Genomic DNA, 13,371 nt, shown 5'->3' with positions numbered 1-13,371 from the left:
AAACCAGAACACTTAAAAAAAAAAAAAAAAAGAAAAACAAACAAAAAAAGAAAATGTAAAAATTCTCACTTCCTTGTTTTCCATTGTCTCAGCTTCCCTACCTTGTGGACAACTACTATTCTCAGTTTCTTCTGAATTCTTCCTTATATTCTTTATACAAAAATAGCACTAAATTTTCAGTTAGCATGATGAAGTCCAAGAAAATATGGTGTTAAATATCCTATTAAAAGTTATGTGGCATTATAACTGTTACTAGAGATGATAACATTAGAACTGTTACTATAAAATGTTAACATTAGCAATGGACATTCTGTTTGCTCAGGTCTTTGTCCAAACTGAGGTTGTCATGATTTTTCAAAGCACAATTTCTAGAGAGTTTTCACATGCTGTCAGACCTCCTCGGGTGGTCAAGTTAGAAATGCTCTTTTTGGCCAGGACTCTTGCTATTTCTAACTGCTGAAGCCATCGTTTCTCTTTAAAGGCACTGCAAGAAAACAAGATATAATTTATAAGAAGGTCTGATCTTATCTGCATACATAGCTGAAAAAGGATGGAAATCTTCAGGTTGATTTTGTAGCTAGGGCTAGTTTGTCTTGTCACGTAGGTAGATGTGAAATAGAAACAGTAATCTTTCTAAAACAAGTTCCCTGTGATGCAGTGGAAATGATGTTTTCCCAAGGCAATGCTAAAAACTTAGAATCACAACTAGAAACAGAAAGCCACTCAGTATCATGTAGAATTCTCTGAGTCGAAACTTTTTCTCTCTCCTCTCTAGATATTCCTATACATCATATATTCCCTGGCCTCTTCTCCTGTCTCCACTTTCTACCCCTACAAACACACATGAGGATTTTTTAATTGAAAAGATATTAGGTATTTTGATAGTCTTTAACTAAAATGCAAAGGAACTTAATGTTTTATGATAGTTATTTTCTGGCGATATACTAATAAAGACTTGCAAATTTGAATACGATTACTCTTACTTGGTAGGATGCAAATGTGATTTAATACAGAGGTGTTTTACATCCCCTTAAACGTTGGGGTCCTCCAAGATTCTATCCTTGGTTCTCCTCTCTTTCTACACCCTCCTCCTAGGAGTCCTCATTTACTCACTATTTCAATTCTTTTATCCATGACTCCTAAAGCTTGACCTTTCTTGAAAGTTGCATATCTCCAATTACCAAATAAAAATATTTATCTCATAGACACTTTTAATTTAACATATCTTTTATCTTCTTCCTAAACTTGTCCCACTTCTGCTTCCTTGTTCTAACACTTCAATTTTGCTATCTTCACTATCTCCAAAGCTAGAAACAAAACTAAATTCCTTCTTTCTCTATTTCCCAACCCAGTCAGTGACCAAATTTTGTAGATTATTCCCCAGAAATATCTCTTGTATTTGTAGATTATTCCCTGTGTAACATTTCTCTTTTCTCCACAGACCACTGTTATTCTAGTCCAGGTCTTTATTTTCTCTTATTTCTCTTATTGCAGTTTCCTAACTTTACTATAGTCTTTCCACATCTTTCCAACGAGTCTTCCATACATCTCTATCAGATTTGTCTTCCAAAACAAACAAAAACTGATTATGTGACTTCACGAAAAAGAACTTCTGTGAGCTTCCCACCTACCTCCAATCCTATGGAAGGGGAAAGAAGAAGCAAACTCTTCACTTGGTCACACAGATGCTTCTTAGTGTAGAAGCAGTCTACTTTGCCAGTCTTATCTCCAGATAGTTTTTCCTTATTGCCTACAATGCCTTTTGCAAATCCATGTACTTTCCTGAAAACTAAATTTCTTGCTTGCTCTTTCACAAACAGTGCCTTTGACCATGTTACTAGCTCTGCCTGGATCCTTTACCTCACCTCTGCCCATGTTGTCTGGCAAAGTCTGGTATTTTTAAAAGTCTTTCACTCAATCTATTAGGAGTAACCCTGTATAAAATACCATAGTGTTTCCAACATTTGAACCAGGTCCATGTCTGCCTGATTCAAATTCTTTGTTCTAGATTATTCTTGTTTTACCTCAATAGTTGTGTCTTTCTGTGCCCTTCTAAACTGGGTTAACCCATCTATGTTGCCCATAAAAATAGGTATTAAGTCTTAAGGAAATCACTCAGGCACTTTCAGCCTTTCCCCATATCCCACCAGAGTTAATCTGAAGTCCTCTCCTGTTCTGATGCATATCCTTGCTCTTCCTAGGCTCAGGCCTATCCTGATTCTCTCCCTGGCATTTGAAACCTGACTTTTCTGCATTGATTCAAAAACTGTTTACCTTAAGAAAAAGATGCATATTGAGCACTTACTCTATGGCAAGCACTATTCTATGTGCTAGAGATATGAAAGGTGATTAAAACATATAACACATGCCTTTTAAAATAAAGAATAAAAACAAAGAGCTGTACTTGTATCCAGAGTACAAGAGCCCATCAAAGCTCATAGCATTTGAGATTATCATCTATTCTCAGTCCACTCAAACTCTCAGCTTTCTGGACCAATCCCCTACATTTGCATGTTACTTAACTGGACTCCCAGGTCACATAAACCTCTCTGGAATTGGACAATAAGCAATAAGGAAGGCTATTTTTCTAAACACACCTTACAGGTATTCTTGACCTATGTAAAGCCTACACTGACTTCTAGGCTAAGGAATGAGACTCTATGTGACCTCTGGCCTCAGTGACTGTCTACACCAGTCACATTCACTCACCAACCCAAACCCACATTAGCGCTTGATCTGTGCTAACTGCATCAATGCCATCTTGGGGTCAACCCCGAGAGGTTTAGTTTTATGAATCTAAAGGTAGGAATTCCTGAATGACATGGAGTCCAGCAAGTACTTTCACATGATGCCAGATGACTTGTCTGGTTCGGGAGACTCCCCTTTCTGTAAAACAGGAACATCTGATGGTCACTTTACCCACCCGATCCCTGGGTCAGCATCATGAACATTAGGTTCTTCCCCATTTCTTGGCTATAACACTAGCTTGGTGATGGTGCATGTAGCCATCAAGATAGTGTCCATCCATTCCTCATGTTTGCGTCTTTGTGGTACAAGAGCTGCCCTGATCATTTAGAGGAGTGCTCAGACCACCTGACTGCCTGCCTTGACTGTCTACTTCAGGCAGATGTAAGTGCTTTTGTGACTTCTATGAGGAACTTGAACTCGATCAAGAAGACTGCAGTGGCATGAGATTATAGATCTCTCCTTCCTTTCCACAGCCCACCAACAGAGGAAGGTGGAACAGATCCTGGGAGAGATTCAGTGGAAAGGGAGGCAGAAGCAGATGGGAAGTGGAGGGTGTGAATACAGGAAAGAGAAAAATATTGGGAAAAGAGAAATGGAAAGAGGATTTGCTGGGAGTAACATTGCCAGGGTAAGTGCGCAGTCAGACTGACCACCACTCCCCGCCGACGATCCCGCCCGCCCGCCAGCCCACCTGCCGGCCCGGGCAAGCGTCTGGCGGCGGTTATGGCGGAAGTAGCGGCCCACCCACCCGCCCCGCCCGTCTGCCCGCCGCCTGCCCGCCCGGTTCAGCGGTGGCGGCGGTTTTCATTTTTCTCTCTCTCTCTCTCTCTTTCTTTTTCCTTCTTCCTCTCTCTTTCCTTCACAGAATAACCCTTTCTTTAACAAAATGTTTTCTCTAGCAATTTCTTTCTTGACCTTGAAATTGCCACTCCTTAATAACTCCAATCCTTATGCAGTGTAGCTACAGAAAAAAAAAGCACACTGGTAGTCTCTTTTCAAAAGTGTTTAGAAATGTTTACTAAAGCTAAACATAAATTTATCCTATGACCCAGCAATTCTATTCCTTGGTATAGAGTCAAGAGAAGTGAATGCAGATGTCCACCAAACCTCGTATGCAAGAATAATTGTGCATTTTTATTCAAAGTAGCCCCTAAATTAGAAATTATTTAAATGCCTATAATAGGAAAATAGATAAATAAATTAGGATATGGAATACTGCATACAAATGGAATACTACATAGAAATAAGAACAATCAATACATGCAAAAATATTGATGAATCTTGCAGGCAATGTGTTGAACAAAAAAAGCAAAATATAAAAGGTATATGCCATATGTGCCCCTTATATGAAGTTCGAGAACAGGCTAAAGTAATATTTGGTGATAGAAATGAGAATAATAGTTACATCTGGGAAGGATCATGACTGGCAAGGGGCATGAAGGAAATTTTTAGGGGCACTGGAAGTAGTTTGCATCTGATCTGAGTAGTGCTTAAATGGATATATGAAAACATAAAAATTCAACAAACCATGTATGTGAGATTAGTGGTCCTTATGGATTTTACTATATATTTCATAACTCAATTCCTCGCCAAGAAAGCACTCTACATAACAGACACCGTCAGCTTTTCTCATAGAAACGGCACCCCCTCCACACACAAAGCTTAAAAACACATGCTTTTTCATGCACATTTCCATTCTGCTGGGCACAGCACTGGGCTATAGTAAACACTTATTGATAAACTCATTTTTAGCATGTATCTGTTGATAAAACAAATCAATATTTCCTTTCTTGTTTATAGCCTTATTTTAAGATGGACTATGCAGTTTTTTCAATTAATAACTTTTCTAGTATATTTCTAGAATTTTTGGTGATACATTCTAGTCATTCTAGTCAGAGATATCTCACAAATTACAAAGATTGAGGCTACTAAGCTATTAAGTGTCTTCTTCTATTGTCAACCTCACTCTGTTGGATATTGAATTTTGCATTTTACAGCCCAAATTACTCTCACCACAAGGTGGCAACAACTTAACTGAAATAAAGTTGAGCTGAGTTAAAGACCAGTACAGAAAAGCAAGTAAAACAATCTAGCCTTCTAGCCTTGTTTTTTCTTGCCTTCTCATTATGTTGAGTAAGGGGAAAAGTCACTCATAAATTTATATTTCTAACTGCAATATTTGCATCAAATAATACCTCATAAGTAATGGATGGGATCTAAACTCTAATCAGAGAGTTGTGTACCTGAAACATCTAATTCTGATACACTTTCTTATCTCTTTAGATGTGCTACGGATTACCTTTTAACTCACTGTAAATATTAATGTCAATTCTAGCACCCTGTCCAATACAGATCTCACCCCACCTGTGCATCTTGCCTAGTAAGTCAATTCAAGTCTTTAATCATTCAATTTGTCATTAATGTGTTCCTTTCTTTCCTCGCATTTTTGTTATCATCTAGTTTTCTATGACACTTTTGATGTCTCCCTCCCATATTTCAGTTTTCTCTCATTCCCCTCTAACTACAATTAATTTTTTATTAGCTTTAGAAGAAGAAGAAGAGACAGAAGTTGAAGAGGAGGAAAAAGAAGAAGCATTAGCAGGCTAGGCACAATGGTTCATGCCTGTAATCCCAGCGCTTTGGGAGGCCAAGGTGGGAGGATCGCTTGAGCCCAGGAGTTTGAGACCAACCTGGGCAACATGGTGAGTCCCCGTCTCCACAGGAAAAAAAAAATCAACCAGATATAGTGGCATGTGCCTGTAGTCCCAGCTAATTGGAAGGCTGAGGTGGGAGAATTGCTTGAGCCTAGGAATTCAAGCATGCAGTGAGCTGTGATAGCACCACTGCACTCCAGCCTGGGCAACAGAGCGAGACCTTGTCTCAAACAAAAAGGAAAAATAAAAGCAGCAGCAGCAGCAGTAAGGGACCTTGAGAATTGATACAACACTTTCTACTGTGTTTCTTTCCCTCCTGAAAGTTTAAGGAGTAAAGTACTGCACAGATTGGATTGGCCAATAATATTAGTTCATTTTGTCCCAGTCATGAGGCTAAGATGAGGTCCTTGAAGCTGGGTATTGATGCATTAGAACAACTTGTATTACTTTCAGTGGCATAGTAGGGCATTATGGACCATTCCTTACCCTGGACCTGCCTTATAAAAGGTTTGCCCTTTGTATGTTTAAGGGGAGAACATTACCTTGCCACAGCTAAGCAGTAGATCGCGTTCTCCCTTGGAGTCTTCCCACTGTGCTCTGAGAAAGATGAGAAGGAGGACTTCAGTAAAAAGTCAGCACTGGGTGTTGCATAGAAAAACGATGGATGTGAATATCCCACTCTTGAAACTGGAGGGAGGGGGACTTGGGGAAGATATGTGTTTTTTATGAGCTTTTCTTTTTTCCTTGCTGTGGCAGTAATTTTTTTCTGATCTTGTTGTTGATGTTTTTGTAATTCAGAGAATGTACTTGCATTCACCAGTGGATGAAATTTGAGGGCTTGTTCTCTTGCGTCCGGCTGTGAAATTGCCAAAAGACTCACAGGTTTGCTGCTTGCAGTTTGTTTGCTGAGAGATGGTAGCTTGAGCAAGATGCTTTGTGAGTCACTGTTCCCAGCCTTATGCCAGCTCTTGGAGGTCATTTTTGGTTTGGTGAAACCATCCACCATCACAGTGTCTCCAACTTTTGCCCCAAAGACCCTTGCTCCACAAAACTGGCTTTTATGAAGACTGTGACTCTGAGCTCTGAGGATCCATTGTTTTATTTTAATATAAATCCTCATTGGGACTGAAATTTTCGGAAAAGAAACTGTGGACCACATTTTACTGAGCAAATATAATACACAGTCTTTATGCTTGTGTTTGAACACAATGGTCAGGGGAGTTTGTCCTGCTGCATTTTTGCATTCCAGGCACAGCACGCTGCAGTTGACAAAGGCCTTCAGAATCAACAGTTGGCCTGCTTCTGCGGCTGCATGAATGGGGCATTTAGAGACATCTGCATGAAGGGCTTCATGGCACCATGCTCGATAGGGGTGAACACCGACTGCCTCGTGGGGCCGCGCACCCTGCTTCAGGGCCCATTCAGTGAGTTCAATGTACCCACAAAAAGCAGCAATGTACAGGGCTACCCTTTTCTGATACCTAAATGAGTGAAACAAGTGGGGAGGGGTGTTTAGAAAATCAGCAAACAAACAAGTGTAGTTACACTAAATGCTCATGAAATATTCTAGCTGAATGTTTATTTCTTCTTAACTTTTACCTTAAAATGTTTTTGGAAAAGGCATATAGTGATATACAGGTTAAACTGCACAGATCCTGCTTATACACATTATCCTACTATGCACATGTAAATAGTTTCCTTGAAGTGGTCGTCTTTTTTATAAAAATTAAATCCTCAGGAAAAATATCAAGCATGGGGAAATACAAGGAGCTTTTAAGTCTGACCACTTACATTCTCTGAGCTCTTAGATTTTATTTAAAGATGAAGTCAAGTGTAGATGGTCAAGCACATGAACACTAGAGTTAAATTGTTACGATTCAATACCCAGTTCTGCCCTTGCTATTGGTATGACATGCGGCAAGTTTTCTTCCTCCATTCCCTGCCAGACAGAGTCTTACTCTGTTGTTCAAGCTAGAGTGCAGTGGTGCAATCTTGGCTCACTGCAACCTCCACCTCCCAAGTTGAAGCGATTCTTCTGCCTCAGCCTCCTCAGTAGTCAGAATTACAAGTGCGAGCCACCATGCCTGGCTAATTTTTGTATTTTTAGTAGAAACAGGGGTTTCGCTATGTTGGCCAGGCTGGTGTCGAACTCCTGACCTCAAGTGATCTGCCCGCCTTGGCCTCCCAAAGTAATGGGATTACAGGTGTGAGCCACTGCGCCCAGCCAACATGGGGCAGGTTTTCTGATCTTAGTTTCCTCATCTGTAAAATAAGATTAAAAATTGTCCACCTCATCAAAGTGTTATAAACATAGAATGAGGTAGTAAATATAACACAGTGTCTACTATAAAGTATTAAATAAATATACACTATTAAAAGTAACAAAGCAACACAGCTATTTCTTTGGATGCAGAACATGGAAAAAATATCACTATCCCATAATAGAAATCAGTGTAAAATATTAGAATATTTTATAAAATTGTAAAAGCTGCTCTTCTAATCCATCACTTCACAGAGCCCTTAGATCTCCTGATGTGTTGGCTTCTACAAAACATGATTAAATCACCCACGAGGGGACACTATTCTAAAATACTATTAAATTAAACCTACAGATTAGTGCAATTGTGTATTTGAGAATCTGATGGCTGTATTAACACATTAAAATGACCACCTGCCTCTCTGAACCAACCCTCCTCCTGCCCCAGCTATACCCGTTACACTTTATGTATGGCAAAAGTGCGAATGCTGGTAATAAATGCAGTTTGAAAAATTACATGTGAGCTTAGGAAGATGTGGTCAATGTTTTCAGTCAATTAACAAGTGTTTTCTTAAAGAATAACTGAATGTGAAAGTGGCAAGATATAGATGCCCTTTGACTTATGATAGGGTTATGTCCTGATAAAAACCATCATATGTTGAAAGTATCATAAGTCTAAAATGCATTTAATACACCTAATCTACTGAACATCAAATCTTAGTCTAGCCCACCTTAATTAGCATACAGTTGGGCAAAATCATCTAACACAAAGCCTATTTTATAATAAACTGTTGAATATTTCCTGTAATTTATTTAATGCTGTACTGAAAATGAAAAAGAATGGTTGTATGGGCACTGGCAGTTTAGTTTCTACTGAATTAATACCACTTTCACACCATTGTAAGTTGAACAATCTAAGTTGAACCATCGTAAGTTGTGGACTGTCTGTATGTGTTCTGATAGCCTTGAAAAATGTTGCTGAAAGTCTCATATCTAAACCAAATCGAAGTCACCCATTTAATCACCGTTGACCTTTGAACAACATGAGTTTGAACTGTGGAGGTTCAGTTTGGCGATTTTCTTCCACCTCTGCCACACCTGAGACAGCAAGACAAACCCTTCTCCTCTTTCTCCCCCTCAGCCTTATTCAACCTGAAGATTGAAGACCTTCATAATGATCCACATCCACTTAATGACTAGGAAATATATTTTCTTTTCCTTATGATTTTCTTAATATTTTCTTTTCTGTAGCTTACTTTATTGTAAGAATATGGTATATAATACATATACACAACATGTGTTAATTGACTATGTTATCAGTAAGGCTTCTGGTCAATGGTAGGCTATTAGTAGTGAAGTTTTGGGGAAGTCGAAAGTTATATGGGAATTTTCAACTGTGTGGGGAGTTGGCATCCCTAACCCCTGCATCGTTCAAAGGTTAACTGTAGTTAGTATTTCCTGAGGAAAGTCTATCTGAATCGCAAGACTGTCAGTCCTGATGGCATCCCTGCTGTTTTGTTCCAGCAAATATGTAATAATAATATTTGGTTGAAACATGCTAAGTGGAACTGGCATAGAGCAGCACCCCAGCTGTAGAGTGAGTGAACTGCAGGCTTAAGGTCTGATGGAAGTTTAGTAAAAAATTACAGCACTTGCTAAGTTAATTTAACATTAATTTCTCATACTTGAGTACTGGTCCTTCTTTTGATAAGTAACGTTGGACTTTAAGTTTTTGTCCGAGGAGACAACCCATCAGAAATTCCTTCCATCCATCCCAGACGTCCAAGCGAAGTGTTGTGCCTGTGGATCAAGAGAGGTGGTTTATGGTTCCAGTCCAGCAGTGTGGTTTGGGAATCCATAAAACTTCTAATGATAGCTTTCCCCAAACAGAGGCATGAGCTAGATGCAAAATGAAAAATAACCTTGAAACAAGGAGACAGGGATGCTATTTTTAGCATAGGCCATTATTGGGGCTTGGAAAAGCTGTTTAGTATCTGTGCATTACCATTTTCTCATCTGCTCAATGATTGCATATAGCGCTGAAATATTTTTTTGCAGCTATCTTAAAACAGCCTTGTGGAGATTGATTCAATGCTGCTGTATATATTACCAAGTAAACTAAAGTTGTTATATTGGAAGAGGAAACTAAGGACCTGTGGCAGGACAAATGGCCTTCTGGAGCCTTTAGCTTATGAGTGGGCTGTGAGGGAGTTGAATGATGCTCACCAGCTAATTTGCTTGTTCTATCCTTTATGAAACATGAGCTGTTCTCTGTTACAAACATAAAAGTAATTCACTGCTGCTGGAGAACTTATCACTGGCTCCTCCGAAGTCTACCCTTTCTGTGATACTACATTCCCTTTATGCTTCAGGCTGTTTTCCAGGGATCTTTCCTCAGCCTTCTGCTCTTCTCAATTTACACACGTTTCCCTGGGGATTAAACCCAGCCTTCTCCCTATGTGGTCCAGCCTAGTTCTCTCTGCCTCATTCATTTATTATGGCCACCTTGACCTTTCACCTGTCCTCACACCAAGTCTACTCCCATCTCAGGACCTAATGACTTACAATTTTTTGCTTGAAACGATCTTCATCTAGATTTTCACAGGACTGTGTCCTTTTTATTCATCTTTCACTTCAACCATAGCTAAAGCAATATCTGCCATTACTACCTCCTCACCTTCATTACTTTGTATCCCATGATGTTAACTTCTTTATTGCCTCTGTCATCAGTACTTGGAATCATTTTACTTGCTTGGAGATTTTTTTTTTATGCTCCCATTAAGAAGAAAATTCCTTCAGGACTTGCCATGTAGCCTGGCACTTGGTAGGTGCTCCCTAAATACTTGATGTCTGATTAATTGTCAATCTTAGTGGCGATGATGACTTCATTGACCACCCAGGTGTCACTCATTCCCAAGTCCCAATTTCCAGCCCAGTCTCTGCTCCAGCTCCAGACTCCCCCTGCTGGCGATATTACCAATGGTGGGATTGCACTACAACCCTATCATCATTCCAGAAGACCACTCATTCTCTTTCACCCAACCTGCTTTTTCTCCTACATTTTTTTTTTTCTCAGTGAGTGGTACATCTATTTTGCTACCTAAGCCATATATTAGAGAGTTTTTCTTCATCCTTCCCTTTTTTTTTTTTTTGAGACGGAGTCTTGCTTTGTCACCCAAGTAATTCTCCTGCCTCAGCCTCTCAAGTAGCTAGGATTATAGGCCACCATGCCCAGCTAATATTTTTGTGTGTTTAGTAGACAAGGAGTTTCACCACGTTGGTCAGGCTTGTCTCGAACTCTTAACCTCAAATGATCCATCTGCCTTGGCCTCCCACAGTGCTGGGATTACAGGTGTGAGCCACCGCACTCAACATCCTTCCCATTTTTTTTCATGTCCTACATCTGAACGGTTGCTTAGGCCTGACAAGTTTACCTGATCAATATTGAAGAACATCTCAACTCCTTGCCTCCATCTCAACCAGCGCTGCCCTATTTCAGACCTAGATAATCTTTCACCTAAATCTACTTTGAGATGCTCCCAGCAGCCTCCGCTTCTTTATTCAGGCCTCTGTTCAATGTTGTCTTCTTTCCTGACCAGCTATCTAAATAGCCTCCCATCAGTTTACTGCATCATTTATTCCATTTTCCTGCCTTCTTTTACTTCGTAGCTCTTAATCTCTGCTTAAAATGAGAAATTTTTCTGTTTGCTTGATGGTGTTTGCCTCCTCCACTGAGATCCAAGCTTCAGGAGGGTAGGGACACTGCCACTGTGCCTGCTTTCCACAGTGGTGCCTGGCTTATGGTAGACACTCAGTAAGTATTTGTTGAATAAAGTTCTGCTGGACTCCCAAACTTCTTCTGGCCATGCTCTGCCCTCCTAACCGGGCAGGCTGGCCTGCGCTTCCCTGTGCACACCAGGCTGTTTCTGGCCTTGGTGGTTTCTGAACTGTGCTTATCTTTGTTGGCTGAGATTTCAGAACACCAGTAATCTTAGAATCACAGAGTGGTGAAGATAGATCTTAAAAGACCAGCCCACTCAGCAGCCCCCTTTTATAGACTTGGAAGCTGAGGTTCAGAGATAGGTGACTTGTCTGAGGCTTCTCAGCCAGCAGGGAATTTCCAGAATTCCCTGGAATTTGTCTTTAGGATTCTTTCTAATGCCTAGAGAGTTTCCCCCTTTCAGTTGCCTTTCTGATTATTTCCTTTCTGCTTCTCCTCTCTTTTCCTTCTTGCTTCCTCTCTGCACACACACAACAAAGGATATCTCCCTGCCAGTCCCTCCCTTACTGGACATTCTATGTTATAACCTGCAATCTTGAAATGGGGCTCTTCCTCTGTTACTCCTTACTCTGGTTTGGATTTCTTGACCTTGGACTTGCTATTCTTTGTGAATTGATTCCTATTTACGTACTTGTTTACTTATAGGCCTGACCTGCGTTACTACCCTTATCCCCCTCACCTGCCTCGATCCTCATCACTTGGACCTCAGCTAGGAGAGTTTACTCTCCTTGCTGGAGAATTCTGGAATTATTCTGTAGACATAAAGTAGTGGTCCTGCAGCTATTCTGTAGGAATACCTTGATAAACATTTTCCAAAATATGGACCATACTTCCTACAATAGATTAATTTTCTCTAAAGCTTCTTGCTGTACTTAAACCTTCTCACAAAATGTTTAATTCTCATGGACTGGAAACAAAGGACTTTAAACAGCACTCCAAGTGCATTTATTTTATCTCCTGCTGAAATGATCTACGTTTTTAGTTTATTGTGAAAATCACTCCCAAATGAGCAGTAGAAAGCTTTAGCCTGGCCCCGTACCCCAGCCTCCTTAGTCCTCCACAGCTGAGGCTACACGGTCTCCATTTGAAGGACCAGCCAGCCCCAGGTCCACAGAACAATTCCTGTAGGAGGGAATTTATTAAGATTTTGACCAGGGGCCCAGTGCAGTGGCTCACACCTGTATTCCCAGCACTTTGGGTGGGAGGATTGCTTGAGGCCAGGAATTTACCAGCCTGAGCAACACAGCGTGACCCCATCTCTACAAAAACTAAAATAAAAAGATGTAGGCCAGTAACTCAGAGGGTTGGTAGGAAGTCAGTGTTCCTGTTCATCCTGGTCAGATATTCTTGTCACTTCTGTTCCTCCTGAGCAAGTCCCCACTTTGTGCCCTATGTTGTAAATCCCAATATTCTACCCTACCTTTTGGGTTTTAAGACTAAGGTTCCATTTCTGAATTTCTTACTGTAAACCCTAATCTCTGGGGTTAGATTTCTATCACATGTTATCAGAGCCTCTGATGTCAACATCACCTTATCTAGTTTCCTGCCTCTTGTGTCATTCATTCATTCATTCATTCATTCATTCATTCACTACCTTGGTGCTATGGTTCACTCACCAGGTCCCTGCTGGATCTCCCTGAGGGTCACCCTCTGCCTTCCTTGGCCTTACCAACTGACAGCTGCAGACTGATTTGCCTTTTCCAGGACTTCCACCAGAAGGACTTATTTGAGGCTAACCTTCCACTGCTAGATGTCTATAGATGGGATTTTCCTGGCTTACCTGTTCTCCGGATGGTTGCCTACCCTCAGAGTCTCAGCTCTCTCTAGCCCTCTTGCCTACTGCTAAATGAGACCTGATTCTGAAAACTACAGAGGAGACTGTACGATTTAAATCTCCTTAACATTGATGGGGCACCTCCATCAGGCCCTGC

At 40.6% G+C, this 13,371-nt stretch overlaps 1 protein-coding gene across 1 annotated transcript in view; it reads right to left on the bottom strand.

The window, feature by feature from the left end:
- Nucleotides 1-203: 203 nt before the first annotated feature.
- Nucleotides 204-13,371, bottom strand: part of ANKUB1 (ankyrin repeat and ubiquitin domain containing 1) — a 34,621-nt gene continuing 21,453 nt past the window's right edge. The window contains exons 4-6 of the mRNA XM_003894963.5: nucleotides 9,345-9,459; nucleotides 5,945-6,883; nucleotides 204-484 (exon numbers count right to left, since the gene is read on the bottom strand). Coding sequence (XP_003895012.2) covers nucleotides 355-484; nucleotides 5,945-6,883; nucleotides 9,345-9,459 — 1,184 coding nt within the window. The 3' untranslated portion in view covers nucleotides 204-354. The remainder of the gene's footprint in view (nucleotides 485-5,944; nucleotides 6,884-9,344; nucleotides 9,460-13,371) is intronic.

Source organism: Papio anubis, chromosome 2 (genome assembly GCF_008728515.1).
Source record: "Papio anubis isolate 15944 chromosome 2, Panubis1.0, whole genome shotgun sequence".
In the NCBI taxonomy this organism is placed as follows: Eukaryota; Metazoa; Chordata; class Mammalia; order Primates; family Cercopithecidae; genus Papio; species Papio anubis.
Note: the sequence above shows the minus strand (reverse complement) of the source record. Positions and strands in the feature narration are given on the sequence as shown.